Source organism: Falco biarmicus, chromosome 15 (assembly GCF_023638135.1).
Source record: "Falco biarmicus isolate bFalBia1 chromosome 15, bFalBia1.pri, whole genome shotgun sequence".
Classification (NCBI taxonomy): Eukaryota; Metazoa; Chordata; class Aves; order Falconiformes; family Falconidae; genus Falco; species Falco biarmicus.
In genome coordinates, this window is record NC_079302.1 from 2,580,690 (window position 1) to 2,603,356 (window position 22,667).

Below are 22,667 nucleotides of genomic sequence, written 5' to 3' on the forward strand. Positions count from 1 at the left end.
CTTTCTGCCTTCCTGCTGCCCTCTTGCTCTGAGTATGGGGGTGGTGGGAGCCCGTCCCGCTTCTCCTTTACTGGGGGGAAGTTTCTGCTTGGCCGCAAACGTCTGGCTCTGATTCAGAGAGAAACTGGCTGGGGTGCCAGCAAGCTCCCCAGAGGGTGGGCAGGAGGGGGCTCACCTGCGTCAGGGCAGACTCCATGCCCTCAGGGGTTCCCCCCAGGCTGAGCCAGACCCTGGAACCCCAGGGGTTCCCCCTATGCTGAGCCAGAACCCAGGACCTCAGGGGTTCCCTCCATGCCAGAGCTGACCCCAGGGGTTACCCCCATGCTGAGCCAGACCCTGACACCCCGGGGGTTCTCCTTATGCCAGAGCAGACCCCAGGACCTCAGATGTTCCTCCCATGCTGAGCCAAACCCTGGCATCCCAGAAGTTCCCTCCATGCCAGAGCAGACCCCATGCCCACAGGGGTTCCCCCCATGCTGGGGCATTCCCCAGCCCCTGGCAGCCTGTTGCCACTGACGCAGGGTGCCTGCAGCTGCCCAGGCAGGTGCTCACCTGTTTGCCTGCAGAGAAAACCCTCCCTGCAGGTGACATGGGGACACACACAGCTGAATGGGATTTCTCTGGCTGGCCCTGAAACCCTCCAGTTTTGACTTGCTGCCCCGGGACGCTCCCCGGGAGCAGCTGCTCCCATTTAAACTCCCGTGCACTTTCTGTCTCCCATTGCAGCCGAGCCTGCCCCTCGCTGCAGGGCAGCTTGGCAGAACCCCGAGGCGATGATGCAGAGCCCACCTGGGCCTGCAGCCACCCATCCCACCAGAAATAAAAAGGAAAGAGGCAAGAGCATGAAACACAGATGGAACCCCCACCAAAAGCTCTGCCAGTCCTCAGTCCACGTGGCTGGGCTGCTCTGCCCTTGCTGGTGCATCTCCAGGGCGCGTAGGATGGAGCTGGGATCTCCCAGTATCAACGGCACACAGGGTGAGGGTCTATGGCAGAGGCTCACTGCAGCTACCGTGTCTCCCCTCGAGTGCGCAGCCCTGGCTGTGGTGTGGGCTGTGGTTTGGAGCCGTGTGGTCCTTTCCCCTAGCACATTGGCCCTGTGCCGGGGGTTCCCCTCACCTCCCTGCAGCACCCAGACCGTGCCTGCCATCCCGTGGGGCCCTGGCTGTACCCAGAGGGCAGAGATGTTGCCAACCATGCTGGTGACACCCCACTTTGCTCCACTCTGTCCCACAGCCTGTGCCCCCGCAGCACAGCACCCCTGCGCCCCCGTGCTCTGGGACCCTCATCCCCACTTACACCCCACTGTCCCTTTCCTGTCCTCCCCCCTGGGAGCCCCAGGCTGGGGGCATGAAGCGGGGAGCCCCGGGTACCATCTGTGGGAGCCCAGGTGGCCGCCGAGACGTGCCATCTGCTCAGCCACCTTCAGGGACTGTGCAGGCGCTGCTGTATTTTTAGGACACGTTTCCTCCCTCCCACCTGCAGCCCAGAGCCGCCTTTCGGTTTTCTAACAAGTTGTTTCTCTCGCTGGTGGCTGTTGGGGAGCTTGAGCTGTGGCGCTGGGGGGGGGGGGGGGGGTGGCCTGGAGCCTGCAGGGACGGGCTGCAAAGCGGGGGTCTGTACTGGCCAGGGGTGTTAGCCCGAGTGCTGAGCAGCCCAGGGCGATGCCTGGAGCCAGGCCGGTGCAGCGAGCCTGCCTGGCTCAAGCACAGCACCAATGCTGCAGCTGCAATTCAGGGGACGTCCTCATCCCCAAGGCTGTCCCCATGCAGAGGTGCCAGCAGGTTGTAGGGCTGCAGCAAGGAGGGGAGCCCTCCACGTTGCAGCATGCTGGTTGCACCAGGCTGCACCGTGCTGGCTGTGGTGTGCTACACAGCAGGGGCTGTGCTGCACCGGGCTGCACCACGCTGTGCTGCTGCTACCCCCGTGTTGCACCGGCCATGCTGTGCCGGCTGCACCATACTGCATTGCGTTTCCCACGCTGTCCTGCACCGTGCTGTGGTGCATCCTGCCGACTGTGCCATGCTGGGCTGCGTCATGCTGGCTGTGCCACAGCGGCTTGCCAGCGCAGTGCTGCAACTTGACAGCCACACCGTGCCGTGCCATGCCACACCGTGCTGGCTGTGCTGTGCCGTGCCGCATGGTGCTGCCTGTGCTAAGCTGCACCCTTGACAGCCCTGCCGTGCTGCACCACACTGGTCCTGCCACGCCATGCTGCACCACACTGCCCATGCCAAGGTGCACTGTGCCAGCTGTGCCATACCACGCCACACTGTGCTGGTCCTGCCGTGCCATGCTGCACGGTGCTGCCTGTGCCAAGCTGCACTGCACCAGCCCCTTGCAGCAAGGAAGTGAAGCCGGTGCGAAGGGGAAGTTGTTGGAAAGTCAGACCGGAATGGCTGATAGGGAAGGCAGAGCTGGGCTTGGTCGCAGATGGTTCCTGTTGGGGAAGGACACGGGCGCAGCTGCCCAGCCTCCCCCCACCCGCTGCATTATCACTGCCCGGCAGCTGTTCACCTTCCCCCTCGCCATGGGACACAGCTCTGCTGCCACCCCGGCCTCATCCGTCACATGAACGGCCCTCGCAGCGGGGCAGGCACCAAGCTGGCAGGATACCCCGTGCCCTGCCGGTGCTCAGCATCTCCCTCCCCGGCGCGGCTCCTGCACCAACACGTGGGAGCAGGCTGGCTGCACTGGCCCCTGCAAGGCTCACAGCACAGGGGCACTGACACCCATTCTCTGGGATCCCCGGGGGACCCCCCAAGCCGGACAGCCACCCATCCTGGCCCAGGGCAGCAGGCAGGACTGGCCAAGGTAAGGCTGAGGCAGAGGTGGGAGGAAGGTGGCTGGTGGCCGTGGCTGTGCCATGCCATGATGCAGGTGACTCACCCCAATGTCAAATGCAGCCTCGGGTGGGCAGGTGCTCCCTGAGGGTGGCACGTGGCCAATGCCCATCGGTGCATCCCCATGCACTGGCACCATGGGGCACCATGGGCTTGCTGTCGCAGGGACCCATTCAGAACCTGCTCTGCAATTAACCTTTCCATAATGAGTAATCAGCCAGGATTATGTTTTATTTACAGGGTTTCAATGCTGTTTTTATTGGGTGTTTTCGTTCATTCTGGGGTCAGCAGCTCCCATGTGCGTCAGAAGCACGTTCTCGTGCTCGCTCCCTGGCAGCGGCCAAATCCTGCATGCACCAGGTTGGTGCCATAGGGTCAGGATCCGACCCCATGGGTTTTCCAGGTGCTGCTGTTTGCTTGCAGTGTGGCAGCATTGAGGCTTCGCAGGGCCAGGGAATCCTACAGCCCTGTGCCAGAGCATCCCCCTGGCAACGGTGTGGCCATGCACAGGGCAAGGGGTATCCCACAGCCCAGCCTCGGCCAGGGGGGCGGTCACAGTTCTGGGGGGGCCCAGGGCGCTCCTGCTGGGTCAATGCCCAGCACAGGACAGGAAAGCGGCTGCCGGCTGAGTCACCGGCATTAATCTGCCCTGAGTGAACAATAGTGGCCCTCTGCCTCACTTCCCCTCACACATCCCTCTCCCCAGCGGCACCATGCTCCGGCCACAGCTCCCTTCCCCGCTGCCCAGTCCTGACACCCACCCCAAGAGTTGGGGATGTGGTGAGGACAGGCTCCAGGGCAGAGTCTGTGGTACGCCCTGGGTGCTGCATCCATTGTGCCATGCTGGTTTGTCGTGGATGGGAGCTGTGCTGGGGTCCCTGTCCCCAGATCTGCCACTCGTGGCAAGGTCTGGTGCACCCCCAGTGAGGGCTACCCACCGACAAGGTGCCGGGGGCTGGGTGGGCACAGCACTGCTGTGGCGGCCCGCTGGGCACCGTTGGCCAGGAGGCTGCAGTGAGGGGAGTCGTGCAGATTGCTGCGGGCTTGCTGAGCTGCCGGTTAGGCTCTTGGCAGGAGAAATGTTTATTTTGTTGGCTGAATATCTCTGCAAACTTCCTGATTTCCTTGTGGCCGGTGAGGCAGCGATAGGGCTGGCGAGGCCGTTGCCTGCCCCACGCTCCAGCTTCAGCGCGGAGAGCTGTTATCTCTGATGCGCAGCGGGCAGGGAAGAGGTGGAGAAAGGGAAATGAAATACAACAGAGGTGGCACATTTTTTGCTCTTGATAACAAGCCCTGCTTTTAGCCTGGGAACTGGGAAACGATGCAGGTGGCCAGAGACAGCCACAACGTCCCCCACTGCTGCAGCGCATCTGGACCTCGTAACGAATCCCAGACCTCCCCGCTGCGAGGCTGCGTCTCCCCACGCATGGCATGGCACACATCGCAGCCTCCCTGCTGCCGGAGCCTGGTGTCGGGGTATTTTGGCCCCGGGGGAGTTGTGAAAGCAGCCCCAGGGCTTTGCTCCCAGGCTGAGCCCTGTGCTGGAGCAAAGGCAGGCTGTGCTGCTCCACCTCCTGCTAGCTCCGATTGATTTTTGCAGGGATGTGAGGTGTTGGAAGTGCAATGCAAGCTAATTAAATTCCCATCGTTAAAGAGCCCCGTGCAGGCGGTTGCAGCCTGTGGGATGGGGAGGGCTGTCAAGCAGCCAGGAGCCCCATGGTTTTGGGGGGAGAAAGGGAGTGTGAACCCACTGTTAACGTCACTGGAGCTGCTCGCCAGGCAAGGGACAGGGAGCGTGGCTGTGGTGCCATAGCAGGGCTGAGAGATGCTCTTGTGTCCCCAGACTTCGACATTGCAGGGAGGTCTCACATGTCCCAGGTGGTGTTAGGGGCCAAGCCTTGATGACGTGGCTCTTGAGGCTCAGCACCACCATTCCCCTTGCCCAGCCCTGCAAAGAGGAGCAGTGCCATGGACAGGGGACCTCCCAAGGTGAGGGACTAAAGGAGCCATGGTGGGGGACATGGCTCATCCAGCATACTGTGCTCACCAGGGCAGCTCGGAGGATTTTACTCAGCATCTCCCAGATAAATCCTGCTGGCCAAGGCTGAGGCTGGCAGGACTTGCTGACAGTGCTGCTGCCTGGCACTTCTCCCATGGGGATGCCACCAGCACCCTAAAGCATCGGCTCCCAGAGGCAGGGCAGTATGTGGCTATCTCCACCTTGCAATTAGAACACTTTCCAGACTCTCTGTGGCAAAGAAAATCTGGAAACTTGGCTCCCAGCAGCCCCAAAACCTTAAAGCACCCAGAGGAATGGTGCCGTATCCCAGAGTCTCCTGGTGTTTAAGCCAATCCGGTGATTTTTCGGATCCTGCGGCACAGGGCAGGCAGAGATGATAAGCAGTAGGGGCTGGTTTCCCTTTGAGTGCCATGAAGCAGGAATGAATCTGTCAGCAAGGAAAACAGGATTTTTTTTTTTCTTTTAATGGAAGATGCATTTTTTCCTTTTCTTTATGGAAGTTGTGGGAAAGCCACAAAGCCCCTGAGTCTGCTTCCTGGTGGCAACGGCTAGGGGGGCTGCTCCTTCCAGCCCTCAGCCGAGGAAGCGAGGGGCCAGGGCAGCTGTGGGATGGGTGACCCCGAGTCGGGGGATCCCCACGAGTGGGCACAGAGGGAAGCCAGGCAGAAACGAACCCCCTTTCTTCAGAAAGGCTGGCGAGCGGCACTTCCTGCCGAGCAGATGTCACCGCAGCGGATGCAGCTGCAGCGGGTGATAGCCAGCGGGCAGGCGAGCTGTCTTCCCTGGCTGCTGGCTCCCCACCAGCCCCTTATCTCCCCCATGCATTCCCTGATGAATTAACGCACAGAGAGGTGCAGTGCCAGCCAGGGCTCTTGCTGCAAGCAAAATGCCAAGGGAAGAACGCCTGGGGCTGCAGCTGGCTCCCGGCACTTGCTCTGGGCTGGGTTTAGGCACTGAGATTGAGGCCACCATGTCTGTGCACGCAGCCAGGGCAATGGGACCATCTGTGGTCACACTGACCCTTCCCAGCCTGGCAGCTCCCTGCCTCGAGCACGGCATCCCCACTGGGATGCTCTGAGCAAATGGGTCCCCAGTCAAAATGGGAATCCCACCAGTGACGTGGAGCTTTGCTTCACTATGGCTGCTCGTGAGCACCTGGCCCCACACTGTCCCCAAGCTCTGCTCAGCGCTGTGCCAGGCAGGCACCCCTGGCAAGGCCACATCTAGTGAGGACCGCAGAGAGGCACGCGGAGATGGATGCTCTGCTCCCCAGGAGGGAACACATAGAGACTGAGAAACCCAGATGGACAGACAGACTCACTGGGGGTGACACAGGAAACCTGTGGCACACCAGGCACTGAGTGCCTGCACGGCTCGGTGCCTTCACCTCCAGACAAGCCTCCTGCGACAGCCGAGCCGTAGCAGGACCCCCAGCATGGTGTGGCAGAGGGGCTGCGGGTGTCCACGGGTGCTGCCCACTGCAGGGCAGGTCTGCGTGGCTGCCGGTATGCCGGCGAGGGGATGACTCACCAGTGCGGTGAGGGGGAAGGTGTGATAAACCAACACCGTGGGCTTTTTTAAAAAGCCTGAGGCTTGCGAAGGGGGGACGCAGCCTGAATAGCAATCAGCTCTTCCAGGCACGCTAGGAAAGAATGGGGCTGAGCAAGAGCCCAGGTTGCAAGAGCTCAGGGAGAGCCGGGGAGAAGGGGGACAATACGGTGCTGGCAGGAGGCAGAGTGAGGGGCTGAGCGAGAGCTGAGGGGAGAGAAATGGTGGGTCAGCACTGATGGTTGGGCACCCATGAGGTGTGAAAAGGGACCCAAACACCATGGTGGCTGCAAAGGCACAAGTGGGGCATGGCATTGGGGCTGCCCTGGTGGTGGCAGCAGCTGGCAGCACCCACCACATTGCCCCCGGCCCACGTGCGCAGCTCCGATAGCGGGCAGGGGTCATGTGTGTGGCCAGATACAGGGCCCGGATGGCATGTGGTGGTGACCGTTTCCTGCGAGGCTTGGTGCCAGTTGCCCTCATCCACCCTCACTGAGCACCTTATCTGCTGGCATGCACCACGCCAGGCCCTGGTGGCCCCCTTCGCCCCCAGGCCATGCCCTGGGGAGCTCCTTTGCCTGGGGCAGGTCCTTGGCACATCCCCAAGCTGCCCCACTGCAGCCTTTCCCCACACACACCCAGCAGGGATGGAGGACATCCCTCCTCACTGTGGATTGGCCAGCACCCACCAGCAGAAGTGGTGGGTGATGGTACCCACACCCTCCTGTGGGACTGAGGCACCCGTGGGGGCGGCGCTGGCAGCAGCAGGCAGGGCAGGCAGCGGTGGCCACTGGGCAGGATGCTCAGCGGCAAGAGATGCTGGCTCCTCAAAACAAAGGGAGCGGGAATTGCCATAACATGTGCAGTTAATCCCCTGGCTGTTGCACGCTGTGCCATCAATCACGCGCTGGCGTGACCCACACCGAGTCATTGCAGGAGTTTCCATCCTCTGACGGGTGGGAACCCGGCGGGGCCCCATCCTGCCCCGGCTCCAGATTTGCCGGGGGAAGGATTGCCAGGCCCTGCACTGGGACGGATCCAGGCAGGCTATCGAGCCCTGGCAGGCACTTATCTCTCAGCCCGGCCGTTGCTTTCCTGCCGCAGCGGAGAGGGGCCACCGGATCTGGGGCCAGCAGCTCTGCCAACATGGGGCTGCTCCCATCGCCTGCCCCGCTGTGCCACATCTGCCCCATGCACCCAGGAAGCTGAGAGATGGGGGCTGTTTCCCCGCCAACACTGACCCCAGGGATGCCAGACACCCCCTGAATCCCCATCCGTGGGACCTACACGTGTGGTGGACACCCATGGAGCACATTGCAGCACCCAGCTGGCAGCCACCAGCCCTGGCTGGGCAGGGAGAAGGCTGGGAGGTGGTGGGTACGAAAGGGTTAAGCCGGGGAAGTTTGCTCACTCTAGGCAATGATTTAAACCAGACAGAAAGGTTCTGTCATCCATCACGCTAACAGCCAGATCATTGTGTTTTAAAGTGTCTGTAATTGCAGCAATACAGAGACTGGGAGAAAGATAAAGGCTGGGAAGATGCAAATGCAGAGGGGAAGCACCAGCCCCTGCAGCCAGCAGGGAGAAACCGGGGGAGCCCTGGGGCCAGCCCTCCCCACGGCTGGCTGAGCAGGGACATGGGTGGGGACAGCCATGGGGACAGCCAGAGGGTGGCACAGGTGTCCTCCTGCTTGGCCCAGCTCCCCTATGGCACAGGGAGGGTGCTGGGGAATCCCCACTGCAGATGGGAGCACCCACAAAGCACCGCAGGGAAACAAAACGAGGGACAGGCGCAGGCAGGGAAGGGTCCAGAGCAGGTGCTGGACTCGGTCTGCTTGGCTCTAAATATTACTTCTATATGACCTTTATCTTGTGGCAGCTTATTTATCCCCGGCTTAGCGCTAAGTGGCACTTGTCTCCCCATCTCCTCCCTGTCAGGATCTAGGGATCCTCCGGGGACAATGTACAAAGGATGGTGAGATCCCACCCAAAGCAGCACTTGTCTCCTCATCTCCTCCCTGTCCGGATCTAGGGATCCCCACCCCCCCACCCTGGGGACAATGTACAAAGGATGGTGAGATCCCACCCAAAGCGTGCAAGGAGGTGGCCACAGCCATGGGCACGGGTGCCTGGGCTTTGCCCCAGTGGCCAAGGTCACGTGCGAGCACACCGGCAGGGAATTATTAACATTCAGACGAGGCCCGCTGAATAAAGCGAGCTAACACAAATGTTTATTTTCACAGTAGTGAATTATGACTTCAATAGACCAAAATTACAGGCTGTGTGCACAGAATAGAAACGAAGCGGACCCTGCCACCCAAACGCCGCCAGGGGAGTTGTGGCATGGCTCCCTCCTGCCCATGCTGTCCCCTGCGGGTCACGGAGCTGACGCCCGCCTGGCTCCATCTGCTTTTGCTGCAAAGACCCTGTGGCGTCGGGCAAGGCAGCGCCCAGCCAGCAGGTATTTGGTAGCATCCTGCAGCTACGCTCCACATTAACCAGGAGATGGAGAAGTTGTGGCTTTTCCAGGCAGGTTGCCGTGAGGTGCCCTAGGCCAGGGTGATGGCAGGTCAGCAGGGACAGTTCGGTCACCGCTGGGGTCCGTCTGGGCTCATGGCACAGCCCTAGCTGGGTATTTTGCAGGCAGGTTTAGCAACGTATTCAATGGCTTGAACTGCATCAGGGTGGATGTGTGGGACAGCCAGTTCAGCTGAGAGCATGGTCACCCCGACGGTCAGGTTCCTGCTCCCCTGGCGAGCAGCCAGAGCCCAAAGGAGCTCTGTGCTTGCACCCCAGAAGTGTGGGGCTCTGCCTTGGGAGCATCCTCGGGTTGCCTCAGTGATGGCTGGTGCGTCTCAATGCGCGCGCCAGCAGAGGACTGCACCACGCACCGCGCACCGCGTGTCCAACTGCACACGCACTGCCAGCATTTGCATGTGCCAGCCGGTGCCGCCTATGCAAAGCTGGGGGGGTGGCGGGGCGTGCGTGCAGCTGTGCACAGGGGCGGATTTTCCTCTGCTGCTCATGGGCCCTTGCCAGTGGGGCCATGACATTCACGCACAAGAGGCTCCTCGAGAAAGGTCCCATAGGGAATGAGAGCAGTGCAGGCAGGGGCAGGAACGGGGACAAGCCCAGTGCTTCAGGCTGGGAAGGGCAGGCAGGGCAGGCAGGCGGTGCATGCACGGTGTGTGATGCTGCCCAGACGCTGCGCAGCGTGCACACACTGTGCTGACTGGTGTAGGATACAAATGCTACCGAGACTCAGGTCCCACAGCTCAGGCAGTGCAAGAGCATGGCAAAGACCCCTGCCGTGGGCATGCAAAACCCGAGCTGGAGGTCGGGATGGCTGAGAGCAGGGGTGGAAGGGGATGGGTCAGGGTGCTGCAGTGGGGTGACATCGGGGGAGCTTGGCTGTGGCCGTGCAGTGGTCATTTACTGGCCATGCAATGGTCATGCAGTGGCCATGCAGCATTCACGTAGCGGCCGTGCAACAGCCATGTGGTGCCAATACAGTGACCACACAGTGGTGGTGCATTGGTCATGCCAGGGCCATTCACTGGCTGTACAGCAGCCATGCAGCGGTCCTGCAGCGGCGGTGCCACCCAACACTCAGGCAGCAGTTGTGCAACAGCCATGCAGCAGTGACTTGCTGCCTGGCAGAGCTGCCATGGTCCCCGGCGCCCAAGCACTGGGGAGCGAGCAAGGATGAGTAATACAACAACCATACGGGCGGCAAAGGCTCCGCACAGCAACTCGCAGAGGGAAGGCAGCTGCCAAACAGAGTAATTACGCAAAGAGGCAGGGCCTCGGCGCACAGGGAAATTAGCAGGGCTTGTGTTACCCGGCGCACAAGCTTCGTAGTAGGACTTGGGCGGGCAGGGGGGGATTTTTAGTGGTCCCCCCGCAGCTGGCACAGGGTGTGCAGGAAGGGCATGCCGGGGACCTGGCATGGGCAGGCAGCGCACTGAATGCATGGGTGCCGTGCACCGCTGTGGTGGGAGGGCCCTGCTGGCATTCCCGCGGTGCCAGTGCCACGCAGCTGCCCTAGGGAGCCCTGCCGAGGCCAAGTGGGGTGGGGGGCACCCCAAGGCCTGGCCAGGAGGGGCACATGGACCACTGAGGGCTGTGCCCATGGGGCTTGCAGCTGCTTGTGTGACTACTCCTGCTGCATACCCCAGCCCTCGGGCCTCTGGAGAGGGAAGCAACCACACTCCCAGCCCCCCACAGCCCCCCTGCAAACACCCCCACCTCACTCCAGCCTTTGCAAGTCGCAGTTCCAGCGCCTAGACTGTTCCCACGGCCCCAGACAAGCCCTGGCCCCATCCCCTCATAGTACCCACATCTCATGCAAACAACTCCTGGCCCCTTGCAGGCCCCCCCCGGACTTATGCAGCCCCCCCCCCCCCCGCAGCCCCCCTCCCCCAGCTTTGCAACCCTCAGTCTTCAGCACCGCCAACCCCTTGCAAACCCCAAGTGTTTTGCAAACCCCAGTCCCCTGCTGCCCCCAGGGCCCATGTACCCCCTGCACGGCTCTCTGGTCCCAGGCAGTCCTCAGGCCCCGTGCAGCCGCCAGTGTTGTGCAGCCCCTCCATGTCCCCGTGCAGCCCCCCTGGTGCCAGGCAGCCTCCCATGTCTCTGTGCAGCCTCCCGGTGCCAGGTAGCCCCCCGTCTCCCCGTGCAGTCCCCCGGCACCACGACCCCCCCCCCATACCCCCGTGCAGTCCCCCGGCACCATGACCCTCCCCCCCATACCCCCGTGCAGCCCCCCGATGCCGTGCCCCCCGCCATGTCCCCGCGCAGCCCCGTCTCCCTGCGCAGCCGGCGCCCCCTCCCCGGGCCGCGCACCCCGGGGCCCCGCTCCGGTGGCGGCGGCGGCGGCGGGGCGCCCCCTGCCGGGCGCGGTGGAGGCGCCGTCTAAGGCAGCGGCGCGGGCGGGCGGCGCTCACTCCGGGGCGGGCGGGCGGCGCGGCGGCAGCGGCGGGCGCTGCGGGCGGCCCGGCCCGGCACGGAGCGCGGCCGCGGGCGCCCCATGGCCGCGACGCGGCGCCGGAGGATGCGCCGCCGGGCAGCGCGTAGGGGGTGAACCGGCCCCGCGGATTTACGGGCTTCTCCGCCCCCGCCCTCCCCCGCTTCTCCGGTGCCACCCCTCCGGGGGGGGGGAAGCGCCCCGACCCCCGGGCTGGCGGCCCCCGGTGGCCCCGGGCGCGGCGAGCGGCGGCGGGCAGGTGCCGGGGGCAGCCGCCGCCGCGGGGCCGCGCTCCGCCCGCGCCGGCCTTAACCGGGCCGGGGCCGCCGCCGCCGCCGCCGGGGGCCGCTGCCGGCTCTGCCCGCTCCTGCCGGCCCCTGTCTTGGGACTTACCTCACGCCTCCGCCACACCTCAGGACGGTAAGTGCCGTCCGCGGGCGGGAGCGGGGACCGGGAGGCTCCCGGTTCCCGGCGGGGCTGCGGAGAAGGGCTGGAGGTGCTCTCGGTGCGCAGGGCACGGGGATGCTGCCGGTGCCCGGGGGATGCTCTCGGCGCGCAGGCGACGGAGATGCTGCCGGTGCCCGGGGGATGCTCTCGGTGCGCAGGGGACGGGGATGCTGCCTGTGCCCGGGGGATGCTCTCGGTGCGCAGGGGACGGGGATGCTGCCGCTGCCCGGGTGAGGCTGCCGGTGCGCAGGAGTCCGGGATGCTGCCGCTGCCCGGGGGGGCAGCGCCGTCCCCGAGCACGGCCACCCCCAGGGCGCGCAGCGGCGGAGCGGGGCAGGGCGAGCGGGCACCGGAGCCGCCGTCTGTCCGTGTGGCGGGCAGCGCCGGGAGCGGCTCCTCCAGCACAGGCGGGCCCGGAGCGGGGTTGCCGCCACCGGGGGCGCCGCTCACGCAGGGGCGGCGGGATGTGCACCCCGCTCCCCGCCCCGCACCCGGCAGCCGCTTACCGAGAGCCGGGGTGGCCCAGCTACCCGGGGAACCTACGCGAGTGTGCGCTCCCCCCCCGCACCTTCCCCGCAGCAAACCCTCCCCACTCGTGGCTCCCGACTTCTGCCCGGCAGGAGAAGTCGCTTTCATCCCTGCAACCCTCCTCCTCCTCCTCGGACCACCAACCCGCCGGCTCCACATCCTGCTCTGGCCGCCACCGATTCCAAGATGTAGCCACGTTTCGTGGCGAGGAGGAGCTGATCCACTCGGGAGAGTTTGAGGGAGGAAACCCAGGGCTGCTCGGTGAAGTTACAGCTGCGGCAACGTAATTCTGTGTTTACATGCAAGGACACAGGGGCCGTGCAGGGGACACGCACCGTGTCCTGGCGTGTGCCGGGGAACAGGTTTTTGGATGCGGTTTTGGGAAGGAAGGTTGACTTGGGGAGCCTCCAGCTCTCCGCTCCAGCGCTGCCCTGCTTCTGATCCTCGCAGCCATTAATCACTGTCCAGCTCTTGCTTTCCCTTCAGAATTGCATTAAGCGGCGTTTGCTGGCACGCCTGGCTGCCCGCTCCGGCCTGCCTTGGGTAAGGGGATGCTGTCGGCGTAGCGATGGAGCGAGGCTGGCACCGTGGCTGGCACCACGCTCCTCCGTGGCTCCTCCGTGGCTCCTCCGTGGTGCTGGGGCCGGGGCACGGCCAGCTCTCCCCATCACTCCGCCGCGCAGCCCTCGCTGCTGGATGGTGCCTTCGGACACTGCAGAGCATTTCTCTGGTTAAACACACCTTTTGTTGGATTTCCCCCCACCCCCCACCCCATTAGCCAAGAAAAACTTTGCAACTTTCCTTCGCTTTTGGAGAGGAGCTGCTGCTGCTGCTGGGTTTCATTTTGTTTTTTTAATTTGAGGTCACGTGCATGTTGACAGTGTCTTTGAATCTAAGCGATGGTCTCATCTCTAGCTTAGAGCTTTTGAGCTCTTCCCTCTGTTGTTTTCTCTCTGTTCAGGAACAAAGAGATTTTTCTGCCTTTAATTAAAAGGAATATTAATTCTCCGCTCCTTTGTCGAGCAACTTGAAGACACTCTGCAAACATCCGTCTGCTCGGCACCGCAGCGGGGTGAGCTCTGCTATGGTATGGGGCATGGAGATACGGGGGAACCATCCCAAAACCCCACAGCAAGCGCGGAGCAGCGGGCGGGGAGGATAGAATGCTGACAGCCCTGGTGCCCGCGGTCCTCGGGTGAGGAGCCCTGCGGGGCCAAGCTGCCACCCAGGACAGGTGCTTGGTGCTTGGCTTTCCGGCGGCGTATAAGGCAGGTCCCCCGTGCAGAGCATTTCCACGCAGGGAGGAATTTTGAGTGTTGCTTTTGCTGTGGCTGGGAACACAAGTGGAGATGAACTTGGCTATGCAAAGGGGTTTTTCCCTGCCTGCTGCCTCCCAGCAGGCCTTGTCGGTGTCCACGCTGGCAGGTAAGGTTTTATCTGGTGATGGCCACGTCGGGTTTGTTTTGTTTGAAAAACATGTGACTGCAGATGTTGGCTTGTAGAGAGGGAAAGCCAAGATGCGTGGGGCTGAGAGGCTGCTCCCCTGTGGTGCTGGGTGCTGGCACGGGGTGGGTGCTGTGTTTGGGCAGGGTGGCACTGAGGCCTCATGTGGGTGCCGGATTTGCATCTTACATCTGGAACTTCCAGAGTGCAGGATGGAAAATACTGCGATGCTCAGCCCAGCTTTGAGCAGCCCCCCAGCCTCTGCCCGTTGCTGCGGCATGCTCAGCACCACCAGGTCAGGGGCAGCCCTGTGGGCACAGCTGGGGTGGGCTGCCCGCCGCCAGCATGCCAGTGAGGGGGCTCTGGCAGGTCCCACACGGGGACACGGGCTGGCAGATCTCTGCTGATGTCCCCCATGTCCCTTCCCTGGATTTCTGCTTCTGAGCATGGTTGTTTGCACGCATGGAAAACCCCAGGCAGGATCCGGGCAGCGTGGCTGCACAGCGTCCGGCTTTGCCATGGAAATGGGGTCTCGGCTCCACTGGCTGCCGGCAGCCGGCTTAAATCCCGGGCAGTCGGGAGGCAGCTCGGCTCTCTGACCATGGCCGTGCAGCATCCCCTGCCCCGCGGCTGCCTGGGGAAGGGGTGCAGGGTGCTGCGGGACCCCCCGGCAGGAGAAGCACCCCCTAAATGTCTGTTATTACATCTCCTAATGGGAGTCAGCGGATTGCCGGTGAGCCAACCAGGGCTGCCAGTGAGGCATGCACCAGTGCTGGCAGTGGGGCAGGGAGCTGGCCCACCCCAGGGGACACACACCAGCCTCTGCCACCGGCACCAGCACTGCTTCTGCCCCTGGCCAGACCAGCACAGCTGCAGTGTGCACAAGGTTTTGGGCAGATCATGGCCTGATCCTGCAAATGGAGCTGCCTGGGCCCTGGGAAGGAGCTGAGCTTGGTGCAAAGTTGGGCTTAAATGCTGCTGCTGGGGTCGAGGGGGCGTGAGTTGGATGCTGCAGCTCTGGCCAGTGCTTTCCAAGCTGGACCATGGGCAGGAGCTGGGTTTAGCTGTCCCACCAGGCTGGGGACAAGGGGGTTCCCCATGTGGGGACCCATCCTAGCAAGCTTTGTGCTGGCCGGTACGGGGTGAGTCCAGGCTGGTAGCACAGAGGAGAACCCTCCTGCCCGGGTGCCGCTGGCGTTAGTGCCATTGCCCAGTTCAGGATTTATTTTTAGATTTCCTGAAGCTTGTTTTCTGCCGTCCCTCCCAGCACGCTCAGGCTCCCCAGGGGCAACCCCACCTTGACAAGCCCGCAGCTTTCCTTCGGAAGATGCTGACCAATGTTTCCAGAAAACATCCAAGGGATTTCCTGTTTATTTTGCAAAATTCTCATTAATATTTTTTCTTGTGGTATTTGATTCAACCTCACATGGGCAAAATCGCCTTGAAATGTAGCCCGTGGGTAAAAAATAGACAAAGAGTCGGTAATGCAGCAGCCCCAAGGCTGTGGGGATGCATGGCTGGATCCAGCACCACCATGAAGCCGTTACCATCCTGGTGGCTGTGGAGCAGGATCCGGCCCAGGTTCCCTGGGGAGCCAGCAGTGCCTCAGCATTCCCACGCTGCAGGGACCTCGCAGGGAGCTCCCCACCAGCGCTGGTGTCTGGAGCGGGATGTTTTCCCTTCCCCAGCCTCTCTCTGCCTCCAGAATGCCCCGAGTCCCCTGGCTGCTTGTGCCACTTGTCCCCACTCCAGCTATCCAGGCCACCTTTGGGGCTGAGTGTCCCTGTGCACATGGCTGGGTGGCTGCAAAAACTGGGGCGTTTTAGCCTGAACCTCTCCCTGCCTTCAAACAGCATTCGGCTCCGCAGCTGGGGCATCGGGCTGGTTTTGGGGTGCTCCTTTGGCAATGCATTGGTGGATCAGTTGCCCTTCCTGTGTGGCCACCACCATGATGCACCCACAGCCCTTCTTGCACCAAGGAAGTGGTTTGCAGCCAAGATGTGGGTGCTTTCCAGGTGGGGAGCAGCTTGGCCAGCACTGCTGGTGGGGTCAGCCCCAGCCCTGTGCCGCCAGGCGTGCTGGGCTGGCCACAGCACTCAGTTTACTTATGGTGTTTAGTCAGTATATTGAATTTCCAGGAGTGTAAGGCAGCTGGGGAGCCAGGGGGAAGTGTGTGCATGCCCACCTCCCCTTGCTGCCCCGGGAGCTGTTGGTGGGACAGGTCAGACGGTAGCACCAGGCGCAATGCTGCAGGCAGCATTTGCAGCAGATGCTGTGTCCCGGCTGGTGAGCTTGGCAGGGGTTGTTGGCCATCCTGCCACTCCTCCAGCACCAGTGGGTTAGGGGAACCCCCCAGGCCAACCCTTTGCATGGGGGGACCCCAATTCGCAGCCCCTTTCCATGCTGGCTGGCCACGTCGCCGCCAGCCACTGTTGACTCACAAGCTCCAATGTCGAGTCCCAGGGCTGAGCCTGAGATGCTTTTACAGGCAAGGCTGAAATGCACAAAATGTTCGACTTGTAAAATATGTAGCGTGAGAAAATAGCCTTTTCTGCTTTCCTCCTCGCTGCCGCCGCTCCCCTGCCCCATCTGCTCGCTTGGAAAGCTTCCCACAGCTGGGGGGGCGAGGGGCTGACGGCGCCCGGGGTCCCTCGGCAATCGCCGCTGGCCCAGTTTGGGGACGGCATCCACCCCGTGCTGCTGTGTCTACATAGAGGCGTTGCCCCTCGGCAGCAGGAGAGCTCCTGGGGGCATCACAGCTGCCTCGAGGATGCTTTTGGTCCATGAGGATGTTGTTCGCATGAAGCCTCCTCCATCCTCCCCGTGCGCTTTGGTGTCCTGAGGTTTCTCTCCCCCAGGATACGTTTTGAGAGCAAACGCGGGGGCTGGTGCTGGGAAAGCCAGGCAGGCTGTGCAGCGGTCGCTGCCGACACAGGGGATGAGACGGGCAGCACTGGCGCATCCCACGGGGCCCAGGGTTTCCGAAACGGGGTGGTGCAGCACTTCTCGGGAGGGTGCCGGGAAATACCCCTGCGAGGCACCCGGCAGCACCCGGCTGGGCTGGCAGGGAGCCGCCACGCCGGAGCTGGCCACGAGCCACAGTTTTCACCAGCCACCTTAATCCATCATTATCTGGGCACATTTCGGATCCTTGCCAAGAGCAAGGTGGGAAGGGGGGGTTGTGAGCATGCTTTCCCTATTCCCCTGCCATCCTTTTTGCTGCCTGTGTGTAATTAACAGAGTAATTAAAAACAGGATGAGTTAATTGGTATTCATTTATGTGGCAGATGTTTTTAATTGAGATACGAAACAATTTACCTGTTTACATAAACAATAGCAAATGAAGGCTTGTAAAACAGAGAGGGCGCTTTTATTTTTTTGGCTTTGTTGTTGTTGTTGTTGTTTTGAGGAAAATCAAACCCATCTCCATCCTCCCCGGCCACGCCGGGGTGAGCGGGGAGCTGGCTGGCACTGCCAGTGTGGAGCTGAGGCAGCGGGTTTGGGTCCTTGGGCTTGAGAACTGGGGTTTGTTGGGCTTGGGGTGCATGGGGAAGCCTGGCTCCGGGTGGTGATGTCCCACAAGGAGCCATGCTGTCACTGCTGCGCTGAGGGAGCTGGAAAGGGGACTGGGCATCCAGGTCCCTGCTGGCAGCCGCTGCCCCGGAGCTGAGTGGGGAGCTTTGCCCATGGTGCATCCAGCAGCGCCGGACATCCCTGGGATGCTGGCCCGGTGCAGGCAGCGCGGCCGGGGGCTGCTCACGTGTCAGGGCTGTGGGGAAAGCAAAGCAAATCAGGATGTATCTGAGCATAGTGAAGCCTGCTTTGGTCCTGGTGTTGGATGGGTGGGAACATCCCAGCCCAGGCCAGCGGTGTGGAACCTGTCCCGTGGGCAAGGCAAGGATGGCAGGGACAAAGGCTGGCTCACCGACCAGCGCAAAGGGCTGTCACAGTGGTGCAACGATGGCAGGTCCTGCTCAACTGAGCAGCCAAATTAAATGGCAGGGGCAATGCCCAACTTTGTGGGCTGGTTGGCACGGCACGGCCACCCACGCTGGGCCAGGCAGCCACCACCCTGCCAGCTGGAGGAGCAGGGCAGAGCAGACTTGTGCCACTCGAGGCATGAGCATCCTTGCGAGGATCCCTGGGATCCCTGACTGCAGGCAGAGTGCAGGCAGGGCCTGGGTTCCTGCAGGGCTGGGCACGGCAGACACCTGAGCATGACGTGGCATTGCCAGCACTCCCCTGGTACCACCGGCGCTCCCCTGGCACCGTTGGGCACATCTGCATCCCACCATCCTTGCGGCAGCCTTTACCCGCGGCGAGAGCTCCCTGTGGTGGAGCTCCCCATGCTGACACACGGGCCAACACCTCCCTGGGCCCGGAGCTGGCCAAAGCCGGGTTTATTTACATCTTGTGCCGAGGATTTAATTAATTGGATTTCCTTTTAAATGGCTTCATTTGCACTGACGAGTGCTGGGGTTTGGATAGCTCCTTGCTAGCCTGGCTCCCCAAAATATGTATATGGAACACCCTGGCAATGGGTGCCCAGGAGTGCCAGGGGTGCGCAGCATCCCTTCAGCATCCCACAGCCGCTCTCTTGCTCTCTCCCCCTCCACATGCAGCTGGGGATGAGCCACCTCCAAGCTGCCTGCTGTCACCTACCCCATCATCCCGGTGAGGGGATCAGGATGGGTGCAGGGTGCACGTGGCCAGTGCTGCTGCCTGGCTGCCGGCGCTGCACACTTCCCTAACGTGCTCCAGCTGGGACAGCTCGGTCCTTCGCCATCTTATCGGGGAGTTGTTCTTGGCCCGGTGGCAGCAGCAGCTGAGGAGCAGGAATGCTTGCTTGCCTTTGTTTCAGAGGCAGCCTGGCTTAAGAGACGTCACCTCCAGCATCTGGATTTCATTTGTGGCCATTTGGAGAGCATGATGGATGCTGGTCTTTTAATTCCCTTTTAACCCCTTCCTCACATGGGAAGCTTCGTCTGGCCTGGGAGAGGAGGGCTGCAGGAAGCCAGAACTTTCCAATCGCCACAGCCAGGGCAGCTCCCTGCCCTCACCATCACCCTCCCTGGGGAGGTGGTGAGGAGAGCAGCCAGCCTGTGTGCTGGCTGTCATGGGGCTCACTCTGGGGCTGGCACAGCTCTATCACCACCTCCAGCTACTCCCTGGACAGGCACCCTAGGCTGGGGCACAGCCTACAGCAGCGGGACGGGCTCCCCGGGGCCCTGGGAAGCAGCAGGCAGCATGCTGGGCTGGCTGCTGGCCCCCATTCCTCAGGCTGCAGGGTGCCGTGCAGAGGTGCCTGCTGGGTGCACAGCTATAGGATGCCATGTGGTGGTGCCTACTGGAGTGCTCAGCTGCACAGTGCTGTGCATTGTTGCCCATTGGTGTGCCTGCCTGTGTGATGCTGCGCGTCGGTGCCCACTGGTGTGCCCGGCTGTGTGGTGCTGTGTGTTGGTGCCTGCCAGCGTGCACAGCTGTGTGGCGCTACATGTTGGTCCTGCCAGCGTGCGCAGTTGCACCATGCCACATGCACAGCCGTACAGTGCCATGCATTGGTGCTTTCCGGCACCCGACACTGCCCGCTGGGGAGCACACAGCTGAGCAGACCCCCGGCCCCAGCTCTGGCGAGAGGCAGGGGACCAGCTAGCATCAATGCACAAGCCAGGGCAAGCAATTCAGGGCTTGCCGGTGCCCAGCGGGGTCACAAACCCCAACCCCTGTGGCACCACCGGGGCAGCACAGGGCTGGGTGCCATGGGCAAGCCGGGGCCAAGCCAGGCTTGATCAGCCGGTAGCATCCACGCTGGTGTGTCATCACCTCTGTGGGGACCGCTGGTGTGTCATCACCCCTGTGGGAACCGTGCCCGGACCAGTGTGCAGGGGGTTAAACCCTCTGGTGTGACAAATGGGGGTCTCAGGGTCGTGCGGGGGTGTGCGAGAGGTCCGGCATCCACTGGCCCCGGGAGGCAGGGTGGGGGACACCCACTCCTGCCAGCCAAGGAGAAAATACTAATCCTTTTATTTTTATATTATTACTTATTCATCTGGGCTGCACAGGCCTAATGGAAACCAGATGGAGGAAAACAGACACAGCCCCGAGCGGCTGGGACAAATTACCCCAAAGAAAGAAAAAAAAAAAGAGAGACAGAAGAAAAAAAACATTCCAGCAGAGTTTGAGTCATGTTGGGGAATTATTGTTTGGAGGCACTGCCAGAGGGCTGCCCCCCAAAACCCCTTTCGCCCACCACCAAGCTTGTCCCATCCTGCAGAGGACCTGGGCTGGTGCCCCGGTCTGGCTGGATCCCGCGGCCGTCCCGGGCTCTGTTCGCTTTGGGCACTGAGAAATCCCATCGGGTTTGAGCCGTCCCTCATCCCCGTGCCCACATGGTGGTGTTTGCATTGCAGACATTGGGGAAAATTTATGACTTAGAGAAAAAAAAAAAAGAAGGAAAAGACAAGAGAAAACACAGCCAGGCCCCGTTTCCCTGGGTGCTTGCTCAGCTTCATGGAAACTTTCGTCTCAATGGGAAGCTGTGGAAAAATTGTGTTGGTGCCAGAATGAGTGTGTCCAAGTTTTCCCCTTGGCATGGGCATGTGTACGGAGTCAGGAGACTGAGGGGGACAAGGATGGGGGTGAGGATGCAGACAGGGATGGGGATACAGGGAGGGATGGTGTCAGGGATGCAGGCAGGGATGCAGACAGGGACAGTGCCACAGGCAGGGATGGGGACACAGGCAGGGACCATGCGGGGGATGCAGGCAGGGGGGAACATCTTGCAAGCTGCAGCCTCCTCCCTCTTGCAAGCAGCAGCAGAGCCCAACCCACGGGCGCAGCCCCTCCGCACTGGGAGCTGCACAGGCTGGTGCAGGTGCACTTACCTGGGCAAGCTGCCACGCTGTCCCCAAGCTGCTGTGGCTTGTCCCCATGCCCGGTGGCTGTTGCGTGGAGAGCCAGGGCCTGCACATGGGTGGCTGCAGTGTTGCAGACGTGAAGAGCATGTTGCGATGCCTCACTGCACTGTGCTCTCTATGTGATGCCAGCCAGCACCCAGCAATGCAAACCTGGGTTCAGAGGGGGCAAGAAGGGCGACGGGGTGGCAGTGGTGCCCACGCAGAGCCCTGCATCACGGGGAGGTGCTGGCCCTGCCTGCTGCGGGCGGAAGCTGGCAAGCAGTGGCAATGCAGGCTGTGCTTTGCCGAGCTGGGTAGCAGGCGATGCCTGGGGGATGCTGAGCCCAGGAGGGATCATGTGGACACCTGGCAGATCAAGGTGCTGCGGCTGCGCAGATGCAGCCACCCAGTCTGGGTCGTGCTCTGTGCACGCTCATGGCTGGTCGTCTGCCGTCAGCACTGGATCCTGCTCCACTGATTGATAGGAGAAGCCTGGAGGAGCCTTGCCCAGAGATGGGCATTTCCATGAAAATGAAAATACATGTTTTTCAAAACATACCATTTATTTTGGCAGGCCTGTAAGGAAACAGTTGTTTTATGGGGAGGGATGCTGCTTGGTCTTGGGGTTTCTCCTATGGCTGCAGTGGGAGAAGAGAACAAGGAAAGAGATACTGGAGTGTGCACATCCAGGCGGCTGCAGGATTACGGTGTGCTATGGGCAGGGAGGGATGCTCCCCTGTGCTGGAGCTGTCTGGAGGATGCTGTGGGACCATGATGGTGACTGCCCAAGATTTTGGCCCTTGTCACTGGCTCTCCCATCCATCCCCTGGTCCTCTGTGCATGGCATCAGCTGTGGTATAAGCCCCGATAACATCTTGCTCAGGATGAGGCTCCAGTTTTATTTAGCCTGGACAATGTGCTCTTGCAGGGTTCAATTAATCTCACAACAGTTGTGGCGGATTAAGCATGCATATTAGATTAGTGTTTACCAGCCTTGCCTGGTGGGAAGCGTGCTGGGGCGCAGCGGGGACCCCGGGGCCGGGGGGCAGCCGTGGTGGCTGCTTCCTTCTTTGGCTGGGGCCGACGGCAGCAGCGGCATGGGCTCCGGGTGTCCTGACAGATCACTGCAGCTGCCCACATTTGCGGCCACCCATCACCGCCAGCACAGCAGCCGTGGGGCCGAAAGCTTGCACTGGGGCTGCCACCACCATCTACAGGGGACAGCGCTGGCATGGTTCCCCTGGGGATGCTGCCACTGCCTGCTCTTTGGGGTTGTCAGTGCAGGGCACTGGGAGGGAGGCAGCAATGCCTACAGGGAGCCCAGCGCGGTGATGGCAGGGAGCCCTGCGCTCCCCCCTTTGCAGGATCTGGCGCCTCGCAGGGCTCCTTGGGGCTGCAGGGGGACAGCACGTGGGTGCTGTCATCGCTGCTGCCACCGAGCACCAGCCGTAAGGAACCCACGATTTACTGCCTGTGCATAATCCCTGCCTGGGATTACGGCAGCCCCGCGCAGAGCTGCTGGGGACAGCAAGGGGTTAGTGGGCTGCCAGGACTCTCCAGACGAGGGCAGGTACCTGCTGGCAGGAGGGTGCCAGTATGTGACAGCGGTAGCTTTGCAGGGACACACACGCTACGCTGTTTGTGTGCTGGGCTGGGCTGTGCCCTGTGTGGGGCAGAGTGATGTCCTGCCCTGTCCCTACCACCCTGCATCCATGCCAGGCCCCGGGCACCGTCCCCAGTGTTATGCGGCTGCACGTGAGGTCGGTCACCATCCCTATTGTCCTGCAGGCATACAGGACACCAGCCACTGTCTCTGCCCAGGGTGAGGGCTGCTGCCGTCCTGCTGGGGAGCAGAGACATCCAGGCCAGCCCGAGGGTCCCAAGGGTCCCCTCTGCCCCCAGCCCAACCACCATTGGGAGGGGAAGGTGGCGCTGCCCGGCAGACCCTGCTCACCGCCCCATGCCCTCTCCCTGCA

The 22,667-nt window shown here is 62.1% G+C and overlaps 2 protein-coding genes across 8 annotated transcripts in view; one reads left to right on the top strand and one right to left on the bottom strand.

Moving 5' to 3' along the window:
• Positions 1 to 2,429: 2,429 nt before the first annotated feature.
• The window catches only part of CBFA2T3 (CBFA2/RUNX1 partner transcriptional co-repressor 3), a 31,683-nt gene continuing 11,445 nt past the window's right edge, over positions 2,430 to 22,667 (top strand). For 2 of the 6 annotated variants that reach the window (XM_056360809.1, XM_056360808.1), the window contains exon 1: positions 2,430 to 2,814. The gene's annotated coding sequence lies outside the window, so the exon portion shown is untranslated. Of the gene's footprint in view, positions 2,815 to 11,488; positions 11,798 to 22,667 lie in introns of those variants that run through there. The other 4 variants (XM_056360807.1, XM_056360810.1, XM_056360811.1 and 1 more) reach the window with 2 other exon arrangements.
• LOC130159311 (uncharacterized) lies at positions 11,804 to 22,662 on the bottom strand. 2 transcript variants are annotated; one of them, XM_056360814.1, is made up of 2 exons: positions 12,688 to 22,662; positions 11,804 to 12,060 (listed from the first exon to the last, which is right to left on the bottom strand). In XM_056360814.1, exon 1 carries the CDS (start codon positions 14,409 to 14,411, stop codon positions 13,269 to 13,271), a length of 1,143 nt encoding a protein of 380 aa, XP_056216789.1. In that variant the 5' UTR covers positions 14,412 to 22,662; the 3' UTR covers positions 11,804 to 12,060; positions 12,688 to 13,268. The 2 variants fall into 2 exon arrangements, with proteins under 2 accessions (XP_056216789.1, XP_056216788.1); XM_056360813.1 differs by having other exon boundaries at positions 12,497 to 22,662.